This window comes from Dreissena polymorpha, chromosome 6, assembly GCF_020536995.1.
Source record: "Dreissena polymorpha isolate Duluth1 chromosome 6, UMN_Dpol_1.0, whole genome shotgun sequence".
In the NCBI taxonomy this organism is placed as follows: Eukaryota; Metazoa; Mollusca; class Bivalvia; order Myida; family Dreissenidae; genus Dreissena; species Dreissena polymorpha.
The window spans coordinates 61,347,456-61,371,833 of record NC_068360.1 but is presented as its reverse complement, the minus strand read 5'-3'; the positions used below and the strand labels follow the sequence as shown (position 1 = coordinate 61,371,833).

The 24,378-nt window shown below is 36.3% G+C and overlaps 2 protein-coding genes across 4 annotated transcripts in view; both read right to left on the bottom strand.

The window, feature by feature from the left end:
* Nucleotides 1-24,378, bottom strand: part of LOC127833887 (paired amphipathic helix protein Sin3a-like) — a 75,962-nt gene that overhangs the window by 22,127 nt on the left and 29,457 nt on the right. For all 3 annotated transcript variants that reach the window (XM_052359387.1, XM_052359386.1, XM_052359388.1), the window contains exons 9-17: nucleotides 16,625-16,795; nucleotides 13,007-13,159; nucleotides 10,776-10,862; nucleotides 9,461-9,579; nucleotides 6,813-6,943; nucleotides 5,745-5,842; nucleotides 5,211-5,327; nucleotides 3,963-4,120; nucleotides 3,226-3,306 (exon numbers count right to left, since the gene is read on the bottom strand). In XM_052359387.1, the coding sequence (XP_052215347.1) occupies nucleotides 3,226-3,306; nucleotides 3,963-4,120; nucleotides 5,211-5,327; nucleotides 5,745-5,842; nucleotides 6,813-6,943; nucleotides 9,461-9,579; nucleotides 10,776-10,862; nucleotides 13,007-13,159; nucleotides 16,625-16,795 (1,115 nt within the window). The remainder of the gene's footprint in view (nucleotides 1-3,225; nucleotides 3,307-3,962; nucleotides 4,121-5,210; nucleotides 5,328-5,744; nucleotides 5,843-6,812; nucleotides 6,944-9,460; nucleotides 9,580-10,775; nucleotides 10,863-13,006; nucleotides 13,160-16,624; nucleotides 16,796-24,378) is intronic.
* LOC127833894 (uncharacterized) lies at nucleotides 20,628-23,475 on the bottom strand. The gene is made up of 2 exons (XM_052359406.1): nucleotides 23,132-23,475; nucleotides 20,628-22,361 (listed from the first exon to the last, which is right to left on the bottom strand). Exons 1-2 carry the CDS (start codon nucleotides 23,334-23,336, stop codon nucleotides 21,178-21,180), a joined length of 1,389 nt encoding a protein of 462 aa, XP_052215366.1. The 5' UTR covers nucleotides 23,337-23,475; the 3' UTR covers nucleotides 20,628-21,177.

The window sequence follows — 24,378 nt, the reverse complement described above, 5'->3', positions numbered from 1 at the left end:
AATGGAGGGATTTCAAACTATACACCTAAGGGCAACGCCAAGCCTTGATTTTAAATAAATAATAATTATCAGTTTGTACTTGCTCTGAGAAAAAAAACAGCCCTGAAAAATATGACTTATGTCAAATATAAAGCCTTACTAAAAAGCAGTCAAATATAAAGTAAAACCTAGTCATGTACATGTAATGTCAAAACTTTCAAAAATTGTGACAAAACAAACAAGACGGCCATGATGGCCCTGTATCGTTCCACTGTTTTTTTTTAATGCGAAAAAAGCGTGCAATGCGCATGGGTTGAAATGCACTCAAGCATGTGACTTTCTCTTTCTATCCTTCGTCCCACTGGGCGCTTAAAGTTGGAAGGGTGAGCAATTTTTGTACATGGAAAACGTTACTACGGTGTAAACTGAACAGACTAAAAAGCCCGGGAATTGCCGCACAGGTCCTTTGCTTATAACGTAGGTACATTTAATTTTATCTCTCCAAAAGATATTGTCGTTCTTTCTATTTCACATATTTTTAGATGCTGAAGATCAAATCTATGCATGTTCTACAAGATTAATGATAGTTCCTTCATTCAATCATGAATCTTTTTCCAAAATTCCAAACAGTGTTTGTAGGTTACAAAGTTTCTGTTACTTATATAGTTCATGACATATGCAAAATACCTAATGACGTAGATCACCTGAACTTTACTTCATTCTTGAGGCATTAGTGAGTGTAGCAGGATTGTTAACGTGGTGAAGAAATTGTTTATTGTACAAAGAAAATATTTGCCTGAGGAAACATAAAGTAACGAGTTTTTCAGGTTCATGAGGTGCTGAAAGGCAGTAGGAATGATAACTTTGTAGAGGTTGTTTGTTAAACAAAGTAAATATTTATGAGAAAAAAAAGTTTGCACAAAAGAGGCTTTATAGTAGCATATGTTCAGTTTTGTGACCCCCGGGGCAGGGTCAAATTTGAGCCCAGGGGAACAATTTGAACAAATTTGGTAGAGGACTATAAGATGTCACTACATACCAAATTTAGTAGCCCTAGGCTCTATAATTATGAACAAGAATATTTTTAAAGTTTGCACAAAATAGGCCTTATTTAAGCATATGTTCATTTTTGTGTCCCCCGGGGCAGGGTCAAATTTGACCCCAGGGGCATAATTTGAAAAAACTTGGTAGAGAACTTTAAGATTTTAATACATACCAAATTTGGTAGAAATAGGCCCAATGGTTATGGACAAGAAGATTTTTAAAGTTTGCACAAAATAGGTCCAATATAAGCACATGTTCAATTTTGTGACCCCTGGGAAAGTCAAATTTGATCCCAGGGGCTTAGTTTGAACAAACTTGGTAGAGGACTATAAGATGCCACTACATACCAAATTTGGTAGCCCTATGCCATACAGTTATGGACAGAAAGATTTTTAAAGTTTGCACAAAATAGGCTTTATACAAGCATATGTTCATTTTTGTGATGCCTGGGGCAGGGTCAAATTTGACCCCAGGGGCATAATTTGAACAAACAAAGTAGAGAACTATTAAATGTCACTGCATACCAAATGTGGTAGCCCTAGGCCCAATGGTTATGGACAGAAAGATTTTTAAAGTTTGCACAAAATAGGCTTTATATAAGCATATGTTAAATTTATTGACCCCCGGGGCGGGGTCAAATTTGACCCCAGGGGCATAATTTGAACAAATTTGAAAGAGGTTCACCCTAGGAACAATTGTGAGAAGTTTTATCAGAATTGGACTTGAAGTTAAGGAGAAGAGATGTTGAAAGAAAAAGTTAACACACGCATGCACGCACAACAGACACAGGACCATGACATAAGCCCTGCTGGCCTCTGGCCAGTGGAGCTAAAAACCAGAGGCCAGTAAATTTACTAAGCTAATAAAATGGTTATTATAAGTATATATATATATATTTTATAAGAACACATACAGAAGTTGTTTTATAGCAATTATGTTTTTAAAGTTCTCAAATTTCTGTCACTAGGGCTCAACATTTACAGTACTCTAAAACTTTCTTTAGTATATTCATTTGCATATCAAAGTTAGGCCAAGTCACTTTTTGATAAGCATAAGTTAATTTTAGGGCACTAGTCCGACTAGAAAACTGAATTAACAAGAGCTGTCTCCATCGGAAGACATATGCCCCCAAAAAATGCTTTTTCGAAACCTAAATGCAGATTTTGAAACCTAAACGCGGACCCTAAGTTCAAGGTCAAGGGGGTCAAAATTTATGTGCGTAATGAAAGGCCTTGTCCATATACACATGCATACCAAATATGAAAGTTACATCTGAAGCGACATAGAAGTTATGAGCATTTTCCAAGCGAAAACGCAATTTTTTGATGATTCAAGAGCCATAACTCAGAATGCCTGGGTAAATTTGGCTGATTATCGAACTTAACCTAGATTGTATTGCCTTACATATTTTTATGAAGTTTGGTGAAGATCCGATGACAATTGCTTGAGTTATTGAGAGCAAACGAGAACAAACTCAATTTTTAGATGATTCAAAGGGCCGTTACTCAGGAGTGTTTTGGTCAATTTGGCCGATTATCGAACTTAACCTAGATTTTATTGCCTTACTAATTTTTATGAAGTTTGGTAAAGATCCGATGACAATTGCTTGAGTTATTGAGGGGAAACGAGAAAAAACTCAAATTTAGATGATTCAAGGGCTGTTACTCAGGAGTGTCGTGGTCAATTTGGCTGATTATCGAACTTGACCTAGATCTTATGACCTTACACATTTTCAGGAAGTTTGGTGAAAAACCTATGACATTTTCTCGAGTTATTGAGTGGAAACGAGAAAAATACCAATTTACGATAATTCAAGGGCCGTAACTCAGAAGTGTCTGGGTCATTTTGGCCAATTTTCGAACTTGACCTAGATGTTATAGCCTAACACAAATTCATGAAGTTTGGTGAAGATCTGATGACAATTGCTTGACTTATTGAGACTAATCTGGACGGACTGACTGACTGACTGACTGACGGTGCGATTTGAATATGCCCCCAGAACCTATGTTCTGGGGGCATAAAAAGTAAATGTCTGGCTTTTGTCACTTTCAGTACCATGACCTACTGAATCCTTCACTCTTGACAAAGACCCCTTCACATGTCAAATTAAAGGTTATTTGACTCCTGGTTTTCAACATCTATTGAAATCACTGTCAGAGTACAACAAGATGATTGCTGGCCTACACATACACTCCCCCTTACCTCCTAAGGACCAAGGGAACTGCCACCACTGGGTTTTTCTTCAGTCCATCAACAATATCCGGTGCCTTGTCCCCATAAATTCTAAAACAAGTTGGACAAACTTTGCATACATAGGGAAAGATCGAGAGAGAAATAACAGGTTGTCTGAACAATTTTAACCAATATACTTCCCCCATGAAATAGGTCCCTTCCCCAATGAGAATAACTTTTAAATGATACAATTTTTGCAAAATTTCAAGCTTAGTTTGGGAAAATATTTCACCTTTCTCAGTTTTCTAAATATTTTTTCCCCCAACATGGAAGTACAGCCCCCTTCCTCGAATCAAGAAAAAAAGCACTGATATAAGATTTTTGGTACAATAGTTTGCAGATTTGTACAGAGCTACTGAAGATCCCACTCCTAGAACGATGTAGAGATATTGAACTCCAATGTGTTCAGTGGCCAATGTTTTGGGCTGGGTCCCTTTGTATTGGAAAAAAACGCCTCTGCTTTAACTAGAATTGGGAAAGTAGTTTTCTTTTCTTTTTTGCTAACAAAAAATCTAAAATTGAGATATTAAAATTATTTTTTACCAAGTCTCAACTTAGAGAGCTGGTTTGAGATTAATTACATGTTGTGACATATTAAACACATTTTTTAATCCTTCAATTGGGTATATTTAGATCCCATTTGCAAAAAATATATAATTTTTTTCCAAGAAAAAACATACACAGAAGGCCCAATGATTTAAACTCACCTCTGTATTGCTTTTCTGTGTAGAACTTCTGACGTCCCTCCAAGGCAGTTGTCGAGTTTAAACTTAGCAGCGTCCTCTGGTGCCATTCTCGTCAGTTTCTTCTGAACAGATTCTAGCACTCGTATTGTGGAGAGATTGGTCTCTATGACCACGTCAAGCTACAGACACACACAATGTGAATCATGAGACTGAATTGTCATCTCTCAATAAAGGCCACTTGTATAGAGTAGCCTATACAGTATAGATACAAACAAAGCCGATACAGTATAGAAACAAACAAGACCTGTGTTTGTGAAAGATAATGCCTCCTCTGCGCTTCGAAGACGCACAGAGGCTATTTTAGAGAAAACTGTTAAGTGCAAGGCCCATAACTTCGCTGAAAATAAATGGACCGGAACAAAACTCACACTTCATTTGTAGGTCATGTAGGTAGACTCACATACCAAAATCAGCAAAATATCTGAAAGCATTATGTAAAAAACCCACCTAAAAACAGGAAATGACAGACAGATGGACAGACCGACTGCTATATGCCCTCCTACCCGAGGCAGAAAAAATATCCTATATTAGTTTTAAAGTACTTTCCAAGATTTTAGTTATTGACCCATACAAAAGAAAAAACTTCAAAGTATTACATGTTTTATTGCACAATTCAGGCCTTTTCCGCCCTATGCCACGGGTCCAAATATTGGTCCCATTCCCAATGCAAATCTGACTGTTTTTTTCCCAATTGAAAAAAAAATCCCACTTAAAAAAAAATAAAAAAATACTGTTTTTTTTTTTAAACCTTTAAATATATAAGTTAACCTGATCCAGTGTAGAAAATAGAAAAATATTGCATAATTAAATTGTCTGTTGCCTTGAATTTTTTTTAAAAACAGTAAAATATGTTAAATTGATTATTTACGACTTTCCTTATATTCCCCAAAATCTGGCGTTTCGCGCGATTTTTTTCCCCACAAAAAAGGCCAGGCCCTTTCCCCAAAATCAGATAAAAAAACCTGCACTTATCACACATGTTCATAATTTTTTGTAAATTTTTTAATATGTTATCAAAATAGTTGTTATTTACCAGTTAATGGCTTCTTTGAAATATCAGAAACACTTTTTACATGCGATTATTTTTTCCCAATTGAGCCAGTTTTGCGATAATTTTTTTTCCCAATAATGGGGTTTTTCACGGCGCGAAATTCCCAAAAATCCAGAGTAGTGTTTTCCCAAAATGGAGTGGAAAAGGCCTGCAATTACCTCAAATCGTTCATCCTCACATCTGTAGATATGTTCTTCAAACTGAGTTTTTCGTGACGTTACAAACGTCGAGTCCTCAGACCATGAAGGAAATGATACCCATGTGTCGTTAAGCACCTGCATAAAAAATATAATATAATACCGGTAACAGATTTGTTACCATAGCAATCTTGAAATGAACAACGTTGTATTTACTGCATTAGACAAATATCTAAAGCTATAAGAATCATTTTAAATGATACATATGTCAAACTTTAAGGAATTTACATTGAATTCTTATATTCTTCTACTGTCTAGATTTTCAACTGATTAATCTTTTCTGATTATGCAAGACAACTGAGACAGACCAGAACATTTTTCAGAGACACTTGTGCGCAGTGCTTTTCTATGAGTTGATTTCAACTGGGGATAGTCAGGCAAAATTATGGGGTGTGTTTTTTTATTTCATGATTTATTTTTTTAGTCTTCTGTTGTTGTTGTTTTTTTATTAGGGGGGGGGGAGAGGGGGGGAGCAGTACATGCACTTGTTCTTACCTCTTTGCACAGTGATGTTCTACCGGTGGATTTTGGCTGAGGGTATGTCTTAGGTAGGGCCCTGTAGCTGGCTCCATACTTCTTACAGGTCGCATAATCTGAACATAAACAACAGACCCAGTAAGAGGCTTCTAAAAAGTTTGCATAACGCAAAAATGTATTTTGTACCTGTTTATAATTTTGATGAAGCCCATAAGCGGGAAATATGTTATTGAACTGAAATTTTTTATACCATTTTCGCTGTACTAAACTTTTATAAAACAAAATATTATTTTATTGCTTGATTTATGATTAAATTTCAAAGTTTAATTTTTTTTATTTGATGTGTTAGAACATTTCTTTTGCATTGCCGAGATTATTGCAAATGGTTCTAATTACCTAAATAAAAAATAGTTTCATGAACTTTTCCTGTATTTCCAGAGTCAAAGGTCAGTGACTAAGAGATAAAATCATGATAAGTAAAATTATGAAAATGGTCAATGAGACTTGATTGCAATTAAGCATTCAAAAATGAACAGTGCAGGGCTGTCAGGCATTTGGTAATTTTGAAACAGGGATTACTGCTTAGTTAAACCTATGAGTCGTGTTCTGAGAAAACAGGGCTTAATGTATGTGCGTAAAGTGTCATCCCAGATTAGCCCGTGAAGTCCGCACAGGCTAATCAGGGATGACACTTTACGCTTTTATGGTATTTTTCATTTAATGGAAGACTCTTCTACACAAAAATCCTGTTAAGGCGGAAAGTGTCGTCCCTGATAAGCCTGTGCGGACTGCACAGGCTAATCTGGGACGACAATTTACGCACATGGATTATGCCCAGTTTTCTCAGAACACGACTCCTATTTATTGTATCTCCATTCCATGAAAAGCATAATGCTTATTGAGCATTTTTGAGTCCAAGTCCTGGATAGAAACAGAATTTGGTGTATTTGGAGAAGATCTTCAGAATGCTTCCAAAGTAAGGACATAACCGGGGACTTCTTGATTGCTAGACAGACCACATACCACAACACCACAGGGACCTAATTAAATAAGGAAGAATAGCTCTCTAAACCAGCAATCTTGTACCTATTTCCATGGCCAGTTCTCCACTTATACGCTCCTTGCCCGTGGCATTTTGTGGTATAGACTCCACCATCCCACCTGACTCCTTGTACCCCAGAAAGTCCTTGAACCATTTGAACAGCTCCGGGAATTTGCTAAACAAAAATAAGTAAATAAAAAAATTGTTTTCATACAAAGACAATGTGGATGTTGTACAGATGTTTCTAATATGTGTGTGGACACCTTGCATTCAAGAGGGTCTTTGAACCATTTTAACAGCTAAATTTCTTTTGTTGTTATCAATTTGGAATCCATGGTACAGTATCCACTTTCCCTCCCAACTCAATGTTTCTAAGAAAGCTATTAACTATTTGAACAGTTCTGACAATTCACTGGCTAAAAAAAGATTCCAATTTGTTAAAATGAGCATTTTTTCTTCTGAACATACCCAGACAAACATTATGTTAAACATGACAGAAGTCCCATTTGAAATCAGCTAATGGCTTTGAACTTTCAATACTGTTACCCTTAAACAACAGGCTTCCTGAAAAGTCCCAAATAGTGCCTGTCAACCGAACAGGCTGATGGAAATGTTAGCATGTCCGGACAAAAATTCACCTGACCGAAAAGCGAGAGTTTATAACTGAAGAATTAAGTTAAACTAATATTTATTGCAATGTGCAGCCTGTGTATAAGTACACTCGATAAAGTAAAACAAAACACTTGCGTGTTCTAGCGTCGGCTTGAAGTCACCTCAGGGTGACATGAATCGGCTTCTAGTCACCCCCAGGTGACTTGTGGGCCATATCAGGTCGACAATGACCTAATGAGCTTTATTATCATAGAATCGAACCTCCTCATAGAATAATGACTTTAACGAAAAACCCTCAAGAAATGCTGGAACATTGATGTGGTTTTTTTTCAATTTGTAAGAGGTTTAATTTATTTGATGGTTATCAAAGATTACTACTGCGATTATTGTTGTGATTTCCGGTGTTCATTGGAAAGTAGGTCATGATTATTTCAGGGTGATGCTATGATTTTTAAATTACGTAACACCCAATTATGTAAGTTTGTTTATGGATTAATAGTAGCTTTATCAAATGTTTTATATGCCGCTTATTTTTTAATAAAATATAAACAAATGCGAACAAAATGAGTAAGAATTTTGTTTCTTCTCAAAAAACAACAAAGGGAGAGCACTCTTAAGAACTAGTGATGCACAAGTGTTCTTAATGACAACAAGATGTGTTTGTGAAACACAATGTCCCCCTATATGATGTTTGACCTTGTAGGATGACCTTGACCCTTCACCACTCGAAATGTGCAGCTCCTTGAGATAAACACGCATTTCAAATATAAAATTGCTAGCTTCAATATTGCAGAAGTGACATTACATGCGCAATTTTGACCCATATATTTGACCTTGAAGGATGACCTTGACCTTTCACCACTCAAAATGTGCAGCTCCATGAGATACACATGCATGCCAAATATCAAGTTGCTATCTTCAATATCCCAAAAGTATTCATAAAATAAGCGATTTGGGCCACATATATTTGACCTCTGACCTTGAAGGATGACCTTGACCTTTCACCACTCAAAATGTGCAGCCCCATGAGATACACATGCATGCCAAATATCAAGTTGCTATCTTCAATATTGCAAAAGTATTCATAAAATGAGCGATTTTGGCCACATATATTTGACCTCTGACCTTGGAGGATGACCTTGACCTTTCACCACTCAAAATGTGCAGCTTCATGAGATACACATGCATGCCAAATATGAATTTGCTATCTTCAATATAGCAAAAGTTATTGCAAAATGTTAAAGTTGGCGCAAACAGACAGACAGACAGACAGACAGACAGACAGACAGACAGACAGACAGACAGACAGACAGACAGACAGACCAACCAACAGACAGGGCAAAAACAATATGTCCCCCACTACTATAGTGGGGGACATAAAAAGGCTCGACATTCACGAAAAGGGTGATTCTAATGGAGTGTTTTCATTCTTTTGGGAAGTATTAGACTTTTCTGTATTTAGTCTTTTTTTTTTGGCCTGTCACAAGGACCGGCAATATTAGAAACTTCGCCGGACCGTTAAGAATTTTGCCGGACAAGACCGGCCTTTTCAGGAAGCCTGAAACAAAACAATATTATTTCCCTTTGATAATCAACTTAATGAGTAACTTCTGCATTTGATAAAACATCACTGTTGTCCTTTGCTTTTCAATTTGATTTCAGAGTTCTCAATCTGGGCCAATGACAAAGAAATTTTGAGCTTCAAATAAATTATTTTATGACAAGAGTTGTTGCTCTTTCTGAATTTCTTACCAACGGAATGTCTGTACCACTTGTTTAAGTTCTATGTGTGAAATGAACATGTAAACTGTTTAAACTGTTACAGCGCGCTACAGAGTTATCATTCCTTGACTTTGCAGCATAATACAGAGTGCTTGCCCATTGCATTTTAACATTTTTTCTGACAAAAAGGAATTTCTGTAACAGTTCTACAAGTTCTGCAAGTGATATGACCTTGTTGTCTTTTAAGTTTTAATTTAATGGCAAAATTATTGCCCGTTGGAATACACACATTGAGAGTTATTGATTTCCAATATATTATTTTATGACAAGAGATGTCACTTTAATTTAAAAACCTCACCCCAAAAACGTCTGTACGAGTTGTACAAGTTCTGCTCGTGAAATGACCTCGTTGTTAAACAGAACCAAACAACGAAGGAAGTTCTCATAAACCTCTTGGTGGCGTAAAGCTTTTCTGACCTAGAATGACACAAAATTCAATATGATTGAAAAACCCAAAATACTTCATTTTGAATATTCATAGCTAAATATATAGCTCATAATTAAAGGGGCCTTTTCACAGATTTTGGCATGTTTTGAAGTTTGTCATTAAATGCTTTATATTGATAAATGTAAACATTAAATTTTAAAAGCTCCAGTAAAAAATCAAAAATAAAATTTAAAAAAGGAAAAAAAAGTAGCCCGCAGCAGGGCTCGAACCAGTGATCCCCGGAATCCTGAAGTAAAAACGCATTAGCCAACTGAGCTATCCTGCCAAGCATACATACTATGCGTATTTTATACCTTATATAAGCAATCTTCGTAGTTTCACAAATTTAAACGACAACAACAGAACTCTCCAAATTATTCAACCATTTCGCGTTGCAACGCTTTATAATTTTTAGGTTTTTAAATCGTCAAAAGATGCATATAATGGCTATATTAGACCATGGCAAATGTTCAGTTATACTGTTTCCTCACAAATATCATAACTAAACCAAAAATTTGCGAATCTGAAACAACTTTTTTCAATTTTGTTAATTTACCAAACCGTGAAAAGATCCCTTTAATATTCAATATTATACAAATGCAAATCAACAATAAAATGTGGCAGGCCAGCATTTTCCTCACCTCTTTGGGAATGAATTTTTATTGAATTTTCCTGAGATTTTCGCATTCAACTAGACGCCATGCATGTCAGTTGCGATGTGTGTAATCAAGTTTGAATTATAAGCACGAAATAAAAGCTTTCTTTATGCCTTTTTGGCGTTGCTAAATTGATTATTTTTTACTTGAAATAGGAAAAAAATCATCAAAAAATTGTATAGGGAGTTTAATACAGAAGAAAATCGCTGCAGGCATTCTTATTGGTACAGTCTTATAAAGACTTATTATAAAATATTGTAATCATGTGGTTAATGTATCAAAATAATTAAAGAAGGAACAGAAGTAAGTTGTAATCCAAACAATTAAGTAAATGACTGAGTTTTGATGTTGTTAAATTTTAAAACTAACCAGAACTACGGTACATCATTATAGAAGTAACATTGTCGGAATAGTTCAAAATGTGCAACAAAAGTATTACTTTCAATTATCTGTTTTTTCAGTTCCTAAATTTCAATGGAACTTTTGCATAATGAATATCATCATAAAGCTAACAACAAGCAGTTACTTACCTTGTCAAAGAAAGCGTATTCATTCAGTGTACCCCATTTTCCAGCCTCAGCCAGTGATACATCTTTCAATGTTCCCAACCGCGGCTTCTGTAAAACCATCAGTAAAAATGTATTAGCTTTTTTAAAGAATTTAAAAGAAATGAATTACAAGTACTACACTGTAACTCCAATATAAAGCGCTCCGTTATAACGCTGAATCCAATATAACGCGGAGGGTGCTTGGATCCCATTTTTTCTCCAACCTTCCATTTGATTTCTGATTCAAATCCGTATTATGCAACTTCATGTATTTTCTGACAATTCAAAGATGGCGGCAATCACAGTCATGTTGATTGCTTTATTCAACCGTCCGTTGAACCGATTATAATCGCCTCGAGGTTAAACAACACCGACAGCTAATTGGTGTTAATCTGTTGTGTAATGTCAATAAAGGTGTGAAAAACTCGCGTGTCAGTGTTTATTACATGTATTCCTAATCAGAGCGGTCCAGTATGTTTAGCACACACACTGCGTAACTTTCTGTTTTGTGGCAAAAAAGCATTGTATTATGCTTATATGCTAATAAAGGTTGTTGTTGTTGTTGTTGTTAATCAGAGCGGTTCAGTGCGATAATTTCCATATGTTAAGTGCAAGCGGGATAGTTATACAATTCAAGTAATTCAAAACGATTGAAACATTCTTACTTTGATATGGTTGCAGTTTGACTATATTAAATGAGCGGCTGTGAAATTTACTGCCTACTGTATAAAACAACTTTTTCTGTCATTTCATTATAATTCTAGTATTATATCATTTAATCTTTCAGTTCGTGTATAAGAAATTAAATAATGCAGACGATTTATTTACATGTGAACGCAGTGTACCGGCAATTGTTAACAGAGTTTCACTTTCATTTTCACGCGGTATCAGAAAGTCCCCGGGAAACACGTTTTTTGCATGCGTATGACGCAATAAAAATTTTTTTGTACATGAGTCGTATTGCATTCAATCTAAATTTAAAGTCACTCGTCTAATGAAAGCTCTGCCCCATAATGCACTGTACTCTTAACACTTCTGAAAATGGCATATATGCGAACGGTTGTGTTTACGAATTTCTTAAACATACATGTATATCGTCATTAATGTTCAAGATTATTATTTTTTAAGTGATGTTGTAATTTCATTAGATTATTGGATAAATGTGCACATTAGAAAGCGGTATGTATACTGTTATCGATACGATTCGGTTTATATGCATGTATTTGCGTCAACACAGCATGGCAATATACATTACCTATATTATAGGCTATTCTATACCTGTTTTTTTTTTTTATAGCGCCCTGCAGTAAATGAGCTCAAAACCTATAACGCGGATCCGTTATAACGCTGTTTCGCGGCTTGGACCCCATTGACCGCGCTATATTGGAGTTACAGTGTATTCTGTGTTAAGATCTTTAAATTTAACATCACCAGTAATTATTTAATTCTAGCTTCTCATTTTGATTTCATCGTTTTTGCAAATTTATGGAATTAACGACATCTACCTTGCAAAATCTCCTATAAAGGCAAATTCAAAAACAAGATGCGTTTGTGAAACACAATGTCTCCCTATATGACGTTTGACTTTGAAGGATGACCTTGACCTTGTGAAGGATGACCTTGACCTTTCACCACTCAAAATGTGCAGCTCCATGAGATACACATGCATGCCAAATATCAAGTTGCTATCTTCAATATTGCAAAAGTATTCATAAAATAAGCGATTTGGGCCACATATATTTGACCTCTGACCTTGAAGGATGACCTTGACCTTGACCTTTCACCACTCAAAATGTGCAGCTCCATGAGATGCACATGCATGCCATTTATCAAGTTGCTATCTTCAATATTGCATAAGTATTTATAAAATAAGCAATATAGGCCACATATATTTGACCTCTGACCTTAAAGGATGACCTTGACCTTTCACCACTCAAAATGTGCAGCTCCATGAGATACACATGCATGCCAAATATGAAGTTGCTATCTTCAATATAGCAAAAGTTATTGCAAAATGTTAAAGTTGGCGCAAACAGACCAACAGACCAACAGACAGACCAACAGACAGACCAACAGACAGACAGACAGGGCAAAAACAATATGTCCCCCACTACTATAGTGGGGGACATAATAAAAGAAATGCTGATTATGTGCTATTTTAATTATATTAAATGGATCCTTTGACACTTATTTATTCATTATCATTTCCACACCTTAATAATAGGAGGCTGGGCACTTGATGATATAGAACGTCTAAGCTGATTGGAAATTTTTGGTCCTGGCGGCTTGCTTGCAAATCCTGGCTTCTTCACCGTGGACGAGTGGTCGTTTCTTACACCCAGGACTGAGTCCGAGCCAAACAGGGACTGAAAATGTGAAAAAGTCTGAACATGTGAAAGATTACAATTGTGTCCAAGGAAAAATGTGAAATTTATGAAAATAAGGAAATATGTGAAAATATTAAATACGGAAATTTTGAAGTGTTCAAATATTGAAAGGAAAAATGTGATTTATGAAAATGTCTGGAAAACTTAAAGATCAAAATGAGGTTAAAGAAAAAAATGAAACAACTTAATACATGTTTCTGGAAGAATAATTATATACATTTTTGTTCTGAAAATATGAACGTTTAAAAATAAAATTGTGAACAGCAAACGTGCGGCACAGACAACTGTACATCACTCAAACAGGTCTATAGTATATCAAAACATATCCCGTGTACTACCACTTCTCAGAACAACCAAACGACAGAAATATTATGCATTATTCCAAATCTCTTGATGATAAATTGATTCATTTAATGGATGCAGAATCAATAAAATCAAAGATAAGCAATTCTAAAAAGTACAGCACTGTCATAAACAAGAGGGCCAAGATGGCCCTAGTTCGCTCACCTTAGAGGAGTCCGGTCATTTAATCTTTACCAAACGTCAAACTTGACCTAGATATTGTCCAGACAAACATCCTGGTCAAGTTTCATCATTATTGAACCAAAACTCTGGCATATGGAGTGTTTTTGTTTTTGTAAGATTTTACCTGTTGACCTATATTTTGAGTTGACTTACCAAACATCAAACTTTGCTAACAAAAATTAATATTTTGACCAAGATTCATAAAATCTGAATTGTGGCCTCTAGAGTGTTTACAAGGATTTTGTAAGATATAATGAAAAATTGGACAATCTAAGGGCAATAATTATGGCATTAAATATGTGATTTTGCTCATTATCAAACATGACTGAGATATTTCAGCAACTTTCATAAAGAATGCTTGAGAAGTGTGAATGCTAGAGTGTTTACAAACCATATGTGGATGAACGGACGGTGGACAAAGACCAATTCTAAAACCTCAAAAGTGTGTTTCACTGATCTGAGCAATTTTCCAACTTGTCCGAGAAATCAATAAAACCAATGTATTGACTAAGTTTCACGATGATTAGGCAAAAAATGAGACTTCCATAGTGTTCGATCACAAGGTTTCTCTCTAGTCACATAAGGAAAACTGCCCCCCCCCCCCCAGCGGCCATGTTTCTTTACCAATCGGGACCATTTGCAAACTCATCTGAGATATATATAAAACCAATCATTTCACCAAGTTTCATGATGATTGGGCAAAAAATGTGACTTCTAGAGTGTTCCCAAGCTTTTTTACTATATAAATATAAGAAAACTGCCCCCCCCCCCCCTCGGCAGCCATGTTATCCATTTTTTTTAACTCAACTCTCGTATCAAGGAGTGTCAAATGTTCTGACCAAATTTCATGAAAATTGGGCCAAAAATGTGATTTCTAGAGTGTTCACATGTTTTCACTATATACATACAGAGAAAAATGCCCTGCCCACTGGCGGCCATGTTTTTCACCGATCTGGACCATTTTCGAACTCGTCTGAGATATCAATAAAACCAATGTTTTGACCAACTTTCATGATGATTGGCCAAAAATTGTGACTTCTAGAGTGTTTACAAGGTTTCTCTATAGCAAAATAAGGAAAACTGCCCCGCCCACTGGCGGCCATGTTTTCAATGGACCAGAACCACTTTTGAACTCAACCAACATATCATTAAGACAAACATTTTGACAAAGTTACATGAAGATTGGGCATGACTTCTACAGTGTTTACAAGTTTTTTCTTTTTTTTTTGACCTAGTGACCTAGTTTTTGACCCGGCACGACCAAGTTTCAAACTCGACCGAGATTTCCTTGGGACAAAGCTTCTGACCAAGTTTCATGAAGATTGGACAATAAATGCGGCCTCTAGAGTGTTTAGGAACAAATGTGGACGAACGGACGGACAGACGACAGACAAAGACCGGTCACAAAAGCTCACCTGAGCAATCCGGTGAGCTAAAAAAGCATCCTTATAATGAACATATACCAAATTTCTGTATCATATGTCTGGAAAAAAACAACAACAGATATATGAGAAATGTAAACTGTGTCAAGAGCACACAACGCAAAATAATTGATATATGCTTGTGACATATGTGGAAATGGTTTGACAAAGAAAAAATGGGTGTAGCAGTGCTCCAGCTAGGATTTAAAAAGGGCAGGGGGGCTTTTTTGTCAAAAGGGCACTTACGACGCGCAGTATTTTGTGAAAAGGGCACTATCGACGCGCAGTATTTTGTGAAAAGGGCACGTACGAGCGCGCGGGTGTTTCTGGAATGCTTCCTATTGCATGTACATTTATATGTTATAAATAATTGTATTATTCCCATTAGTATTAAACCATTCAAATATAATGTCTACAATGAGGATTAAAGTAATTACAATGTTATAAGAGATTTATGAATAATCATATGTTGGGGGGGGGGGGGCGGCGGCGGAGGTTCAGGAAGGCAGGGCGCGGCGCCCTTCGATTTAGGCCTAGCTGGAGCACTGGTGTAGACTAAGTAGGTTTACTTTTCAAATCCCAGTTCCTTCTTTTTCACTACATTACTACATTATCCTTTGATAATTGCTATTGCAAAGGTTGCCTTCCAGCTAGTAAATTAGATATTAAAACGTCAAGTATTTTCTCTCTCACTATTTCCACATTATCTTGAATAATTGTAAAGGGCACTTACAAATCTTGAATAATTGTAAAGGGCAATTACAAATCTTGAATAATTGTAAAGGGCAATTACAAATCTTGAATAATTGTAAAGGGCACTTACAAATCTTGAATAATTGTAAAGGGCACTTACAAATCTTGAATAATTGTAAAGGTCACTCAATATTTCTGGATGATTTCCAAGGGCAATTACATGTCCCAGATAATTCCACATGGCACTAACATATCTTGGATAATTACAAAGGTTGCTTACATACCGTGGATATTCTAAACGCCCACTACAAACATATAGGATCTGGCATGAGTTGTCATATCATACCATATTTTATTAAACGATTTCAGGAATTTTGTTAGTAAGCGAGCTTTTGGCAAGCTAACTAATGAATTTCCTCGACGAGTTTAATAAAATATAGTATGATATGACGAGAGTCAGGTCTTTTTTATCACATGCTTTTAAATGAGGAAATTAAAAAAATATCTACCGAAACATAATGATAAATCCCAAATGTTGTTTACATTTCGTGACGTCATTTGCATTGCAACGTCATTTCAGCAAAATAACAAAATGCGATTGGTCAATAAACGAAAACTAAGCCAATAAAAACGCTTCGAAATGTTGTATTACACATGTGTAATATATAAAATATGTAATGGTTGTATTACATGGGAAACTGGGTATAGCATGTGATAAAATGTATCCTGATAATTCCAAAGGGCACATATCCCGATTTTCCCAAAGGGCACAACCTGTCACAGATTCATTCAAAGGGGCACTTACATATCCAGAATAATTTGACGACCCATTTGCGTCTGGCAAGAACTGCCCAAACTCAGCAAGCAGGTCTTCCTGGTTTTGGAAAAGCTTTGCCACCTGTGCGTACACTTCTGCCTCTGTGAGGGGCTTGTGGCCAGGGGGCACAGTGCCCTGGAAGGGGTAGTGGGGTATACCCTGAAATGATAGGGGATCACATAGAAAACTTTGAAATATTGGGGCCAAAGTAACAAGAGATGTGTTTGTCAGAAACACAATGCCCCCTATTACACCGCTTTGAAGCCATATATTTGACCTTTGACCTTGAAGGATGACCTTGACCTTCACCACTCAAAATGTGCAGCTCCATGAGATTCACTTGCATGCCAAATATCAAGTTGCTATCTTCAATATTGCAAAAGTTATTGCAAAACTTTGACCTTGACTTTAACCAAGGTTAATGTTTTGGGACAGAATGACAGACAGACAGAATGACAGACCAATATACCACCTATCATTCGATCCGGGGGCATAAAAAGAGCACAGGAAAATAATTCAGACCAAGCGGACTTGTTGACAAATTTTAATATTTTTGAAAAATGTTTTTAAAAACACAGGTGTGTAATTTGAAAAAGTTTTAAATAATTATAATAAAAAAAGTAAAAGATATACATGCAATTAAAAAAATGCTTTCCCCGGGGTTCATCAGGGCTCGGCCGTGAGGGCGACGTGGGCGACATCTTCGCCCGGCACATAATAATGTCGCCCTTAAATTACATGAAGGAGAAGTTGACTTCGCCTTCTTTTTTTAACATCAACGTTTTTCTCTCTCAACTTTTTCTTCTAAAAATTCTCTATTTTCACATATCATAAAGTCACCGATGACGCTTGTTATGTTATCACTTTATTATCACAGCAAAAGATCGACTGCTGTGAAAGCTTATCCAGGCAACTAGCATACATGGGCATCCACTCCAAACAATAACGGTTTAGATCAAAAGATCATAGCGAGTGTCATTTCGCCGACAGTTTGGATAGTTCTCTGTTCTGCAAGCCCAATTAGTACACGCCTTGCAGGAGGAGTTAAGCGGTACATTTACATCGATAGTTACCAATGAGAACGCGCGCATTGTACATACATATGCAGTAGTTTACCTGAGCGATGAAATGACGTCGTTATAGACATGTATTTACGCTCAAAAAAGTTTACACGCGCAACACATTCCCAACAGTAAATATGAATACGATTTATTCTAGTATGTTCTACTGTTTACTTGTTTCGTGTTTCAAAACTCTTAAACACTAATTATCCAGTCGATGTGCAATTTATTTTGTAAGACATTAATTCAGTACTATATAAACAAAAACTTACAACCCACCCGTGCAAACTGTAGTGCTAATTTCCATAATTTTATCTACCGTATCCATACGTAAACGACTTTATTTTATATACCACAACCTCTTTGCGCGTGCTGTAAGTTGTCTTATGATTACGTGATAATTGATTGACCATTCGTTAATTACATGTTTTTGGCAGTCAGAAAAATTATTAAAGAAAAACAAAATTGATCAAAGGTCTGTTAATTACGTAGATCCACTACTGTAAAAGTCCAGCGAGTTTTGACAGTTTGTTAATCCACCGCTGGAATCACAGTTCATTTTTATACTAACAAGTCCTAATACTACACAATAGACATTGAGAAAACACATTTCCTCAATTAGATATAAATTATCAGAGTAGAATAAAATGGCAGATAATAGTTGGTTATCTTCCCCTGCCAAATTCCAGGTAGCGCCACTTAACCCGGTCCATCAGCTTCCACTATACATTCTAAGATAAGCATTAACAAAAACTGGACGCGATAAACATGGAATCAAAGTTTGGATCATTAACACTGCCCGAATTAAGGGCAGAATTAAAAAAACGGGGTGCACGAACAGTTGGACGTAAAAATGAACTTGTTGAAAGGTACGTAAATTTTCCGTTACGCTGATATTCTTAGAAAAAACACACACATTTGAAAACCGAAAGTAGAATAACGCCGGGGCATATTCGTGTACGTTAATTTTCTTTAAAATGCACATAATGTATCCTGCATGCATTTCGGAACGATATTTCGTTTATAATTAATGAAATATAATAGAATCTATGCTCTCTGTTCTATATCAAAATGTTTTCTGTTTAATAAGGGACAGAAAATACTTGCGTTCCCTTTGTTTCATGTACATCGGCGATTGTACATAATGTAATGGGTGGGGTTATTTTACCGATGCTTTGCTCGCGCATCTTTTATTTTAATTAGTTTCAAAAGCTAAATGTGTTTTTTTTTTCAGGCTTATATCATACGAAAGAAATCAGAACTTTGGTAAAATAGAGACTTTGGAACCGGAATATCACATGAAGTTACCAGATGCCACTACATACTCTGATGTAAACTCGGACTCTAAATTTCCCAAAACAGATCTCGGAAAGGTGCAATCGTATCTGGCCCCGCTTGATAAGAATCTGGATGAACATGTGCAGAGGTTGTATAATGAACAGTTTTTAAGGTACTTCCGGATGTCACGCAGAGAAACATGTGTTTTCTTTAAATCAAGCTGTCACGCAGAAATGAAGAAAGGTGTGTCCTACACAGTTGATATTGAGCTCGGCTTAGATGGGTCTATTACAGAGGCACAGTGTGAATGTGCTGCAGGAATGGGACCACAAGCTCACTGCAAACATGTTAACAAGGTGCTATATGGTGCAGTTATGTTTTGCAAGAAAATGACAGTAAAGACGGAAGAATCGTGCACTCAAAAATTGCAGAGTTTTCACAAATGCAAAAAATTCATTGGAAGCCCCATAAAAGCAAATGCCTTAGATATGCCTGGAGCTGCCGAGTTGACAAACATTGACTTTGATCCCCGACCAGAAGAATTTAGAAATGCTGCCAACTATCAAGATCATTTTAGAAATGTTTGCTTAAACTTTCCAGGTATTTCGGAAATGCCAATATTTCAAACATTTGAACCTGCAAATACTAAGGCTGTGGCATTGGATCACGACTACTTGAAACTTACTCCAGAAGAAAATTTTCTTGAAAGAATTTTGGTAACGAAAATAAGCTCAGCCGTAGTCGTTGATATTGAGAAAAAAACATTAGGTCAAAGTACTAATAAATTGTGGATAGAGGAGCGATCCAAGCGAATTCCATCGTCAATGTTCGGAAAAATTTGTAAATCCACACAAAGGACCGACAAACATGAGCTCGCAAGGTCACTGATTGAAACCAGGGAAATTAAAGCGGCTCCATTGGAACATGGGAGGAAACATGAATCGGTCGCTGTAACGAAATTCATGGAAGACACCGGCAAGACTGTACATAGCTGTGGGTTAGTCGTCGCAGAACAGTACCCATTCCTAGCAGCGTCACCAGATGGAGTTATTGATAAAACTCATCTTGTTGAAGTTAAATGCCCTTATACAGCAAGAGACAAACCCATATCTCCTGTCACGGTTCCTTATTTAAACTGTGATGACAGTGGAAATTACTCCCTTGATATGAATCATAATTACTACTACCAAATTCAAGGACAACTTCTTTGTGCTGGAGCACAAACATGCACTCTTATTATATGTACTGCAGAGAACTTAAAAGTTAAGGACATAAAGTACTTTGATATCCAAAGAAATGAACCTTTTATTTCACAAATGGTCAGTCAGTTGAAAGCTTTCTTCAACACCCATTTCAAGCCTGTTCTTGTTGAAAAGCATTTTTACAAGTCTTATTAACCCATTTATGCCTAGTGGACTCTCCCATCCTTCTAAATTGGATCAGTTTATTTTCAAAATTATGGATGTTAAGTATACTAGTATTTATTTCTATATTTAGAATATTTCTTACAGAAATTCCTTCAAGTAAACATCGCAGACCCAGATGAGACGCCGCAGCATGTGGCGTCTCATTTGGGTCTACGCTGTTTGCCAAGGCCTTTTTTCTAGACGCTAGGCATAAATGGATTAAGTATTCAGATTGAAAACTCTTGCTTAAAAAAAGCACCAAGTCTGATTTATTCATTGTATCTTATTTACATTTCTATCAAAATAAATGTTCATGCAACAGTTCTAGTCAAGCAAATATACTTATTTTAACTAATTGTACAGCTTTGAAACACAAAGCGACACACAATATTTTGCGCGATAAACGAAGCGACACGCGATATTTACCACGATATATTGCCTTTTGGGCTACCTATACAAGGGCGATATTTCGTGGTACATTCTCGCGTGTCGCTTCGTGTATCGTGCAAAATATCATGTGTCGCTTCGTTTGTCGCACAAAATATTGTGTATCGCTTCATGTCATGATGTGTCCTGTGTCACCCTTGATGAAAGCAGGGCGAGATTAAAGATAGCACTAGACCTATAATTTTAATACAAAGAATTGAAACCAATATGATTGTTTGTTTCTGTTATAGAATTCAGCCCTCTGGCCTAACAAGTAATGCTGTATGTAATAGTAATAATATATACACATGGAGAAACACCTCAAAACCCAACATGTACACAATGTGTCAGTCACACTGTTGACTAAGATTTAAGCATGTTTTGGGATTATACATGTTTTGAAATTACACAACATAAAGCATATAAATGTTATATGAGATGATAACTTTGTTTCTGTGCCTGATAATGGACATGTTAATATTCTGTAAGTTTTCCCTAGTCCAATAATACGTTCAATATGAACCCTTTTGCTTGAAATTTTCCTGTCTTTTAACACGATCTTCCCAGACATTCTGTTTTGTTTTCGGAAAAAAGTCGGAATGTTCACCTGCACATTTGCTGTCGCAAACAGATCTTGGACATTAAAGCCTTTATCTGCCATCACACTGTCTCCCGGGTCACAGGCACTTACAATTTTACACCGTTCCACGATTTGTCTGTCACTGGTGGAACCTCCATACGCTTGGGATACATAGTTGACCAATCCCCCTGGTGTTGATCCAACAAGAATTTTGATGGTGTTTCTATTCTTGTATGTTGAATATGTCGACTGTTGTGCTCTCGGTGCTTTTGGCTTTTTTATTGGGCATTCAGTTCCATCTATTATTATCCTTGTCTTGGGAAATTTTATTTTAAAGTCAGTCGGCATAAAATACCGCACAAGCTCGCCACTTGGCCAAATGTTTACTTCCCTCCACTGTTTCGACATGAATATAATCCAAGTATAAACAATATTGGATACACTTGACTGGGACACAGAGAAGAAAGTTGATAGTTCAAAATCTGTTGAATATCTTCTTAACTTCATTAAAGTCATGAAAAGCTGATTTTGAAACGATATTCCTGACACTTGAAAATAAATGTAACGTAAATAGTATGCAGCTGGTCCAAGTGAGTTCAACACAAACATAAATTTGCTGTACGATTCCAACCCCGTATAAAAATGAATAAGTTCATTGTTTGAAGCAAATTTTTCAACTGAAAACATGGGCGTCTCAGTGGTTTGGGTCATAGCGTTTGTAAGCGATATCTCCTCTTCAAAGTAAGGAGTTGCTGTAAATAACTCCTGCTCTATCACTTCTTCCACACAATCAACTGGTTCGCTGAAAGTCCTCTCTAAGTTTTTTTTACAGGCAGTGTCATACTCCAATTTCCTACAATCTCTCCTTTTCATGCGCTCCACTCTGCTTTTAGCCGTCTCGGTTTCCATCTGGGTCCAAGGGAAAATACTTGGTACTGCTGTCAAAAGTAGCCTTCCATATCTAGGTTGTAGACCTGGAATTAGACAAAAATATAATGTCATGAATTTATATAAATATATAGTTGATATTCATTTATGAAAAACACTAAGTCTTGCTTGCTAATAATGACATAAATTGACATATTATGAGTTGCGTCAAATGAAAATGGTACTTCAATAAGGAAGTAGAAAGTAGCTGGTTGGGGGAAAAATGGCATGGTCACTTTTCGCATGATGCAGCTTATAATATTTATAAAACGTGTATAAAGTCAAATAGGTATGCCAATGCAATATAGATTACCGGTTAATATGTGTGTCTACCAATCTTTTTATTTTAAACTGCCAAATAGTACACACGCTTATTGAGTGTTACGAGCAGGGTACCTTTTTCATTTAGGACAATCTTAACAAAAGTTGAAAGAGATAGAAAGCACCTTCTTCCTTGCTTGAAGAAACTTTTTTATCACGACCATGTTAGCCTACTCATGGTCATATCATATGCTTATAAAGTAGCCAAACCATAGATATCACTAGTATCAGCATTAATGAAAAATACAATATTTGTATACTGAAGTCTGCATATATTGAATGCATTTACAGCAATTTAGATTTCCTCCTAATCTACTCCTATAAATATGAGGTCTAATCCTAATCTTGTCCCCAAAAAAAATCAATGAACAATTACCCCACCTACTCACTGAATTACTGATTTTTATTTCCTACTTTCGTTTTCAATTCAAGGAATTTCGTTATTTTCAATGAATAAATATGCGCTTTTGTTCATTTATCAATAACTTTGACATACCAGTAATAGTCTCCTTCACGTAATCACTTGGTTTGAAGTGTTTCTTGCAAACGACTGAAGACTTTGTTGGCGTCCACAATTTCGGTGTATTTTCATCAAGTCGCCGAACGGCCTGAACCCATGTAGCTTTCCTAATTGGATCACTTGGGTATTCGTGACCTCCCCGTTCATGACAGCCAGGTACAGAACAACAAGTCGAAGGCATTTTAACGAGTTTTGATCGATTTTAGAACAAGGAAGTAAAATTTGCTTTTCAGCGACACCGATAAAAATCGAATGTAATCCGAATGTAGGACCGGGACGGGTGGCGCCACCTACTCAGTAACGATAACTCGCTATGATAAACCATTGCTACGTCATGACTCATGACCTTCGACATTGCACATGGCAGATGAATTGTAACATTCAACCCGCGTTCAATTCAAAGCTGGCGATTCAAATTACAAGTAATGGTGATTCAATAATGGAGAAAGCATTAACTGGATTAAACAAACATGTACGTGTAATAAGGTTTGTTAAACCAATAACAACAAGGACAATTTGGATTATTAAATGAAACAGGTAAGGCATTCTCAAGAGTACATATTTCGGATATGTATACAATTCGGATAAACAGTAATAGATATACTATATGTCCCATGCATTAAGATTGTGTTTTGTTAAGACTCGTTTTTACCACAATTTGGTGATTTCATGACGCGAAGAATTCCCAATGGCATTGGTACCGGACCTGTTCCCAATTGGGTGAAAAAAATCACTGACTAATTATCATGTATCGATACATTATGATGTAAATAGGGTTTGGATTGTCATTGCATTATTAAAGTACTGTTTATTTTTATGATGCACATGGAAATCACAAGTTTTATTTGTATGAATTGATTTTTGTGACTTAATATGACTTTTGTAAGGATTTATTGAATTTGAAAATAGTATTTGTTTGTCATTGATGATGATACTAAGGCTTGGTGTAATGAGGGGTATAAAACAAGCAAAGATTTTATTAAACGCCGAACAGAAATCACTTCTCCTTCTAGTAGCCTCACTTCTCCCTAATTTCAGCTCAGGGAGAAGTCACTTCTCCCTCAAGTTTGAACCTAGGCTGAGCCCTGGGGTTCATACTTGGGCTCTTTAGAGCAAAAATCTTACATGCGACCACTTCACAGTGCACACTTTGAATTCGGATGGTAGTTTAAACACTACGTCACTTTTTTACATTTAATACCAAAGCATTAAAGTTTTGTTAA

What these genes read in the sequence shown, in the direction of transcription:
- LOC127833894 (XM_052359406.1), bottom strand. Translation starts at nt 23,336, where the DNA reads ATGCCTTCGACTTGTTGTTCTGTACCTGGCTGTCATGAACGGGGAGGT. An exon ending in CGTGAAGGAGACTATTACTG is followed by an intron (nt 22,362 to 23,131) that starts GTATGTCAAAGT and finishes GTCTAATTCCAG; the next exon opens with GTCTACAACCTAGATATGGA.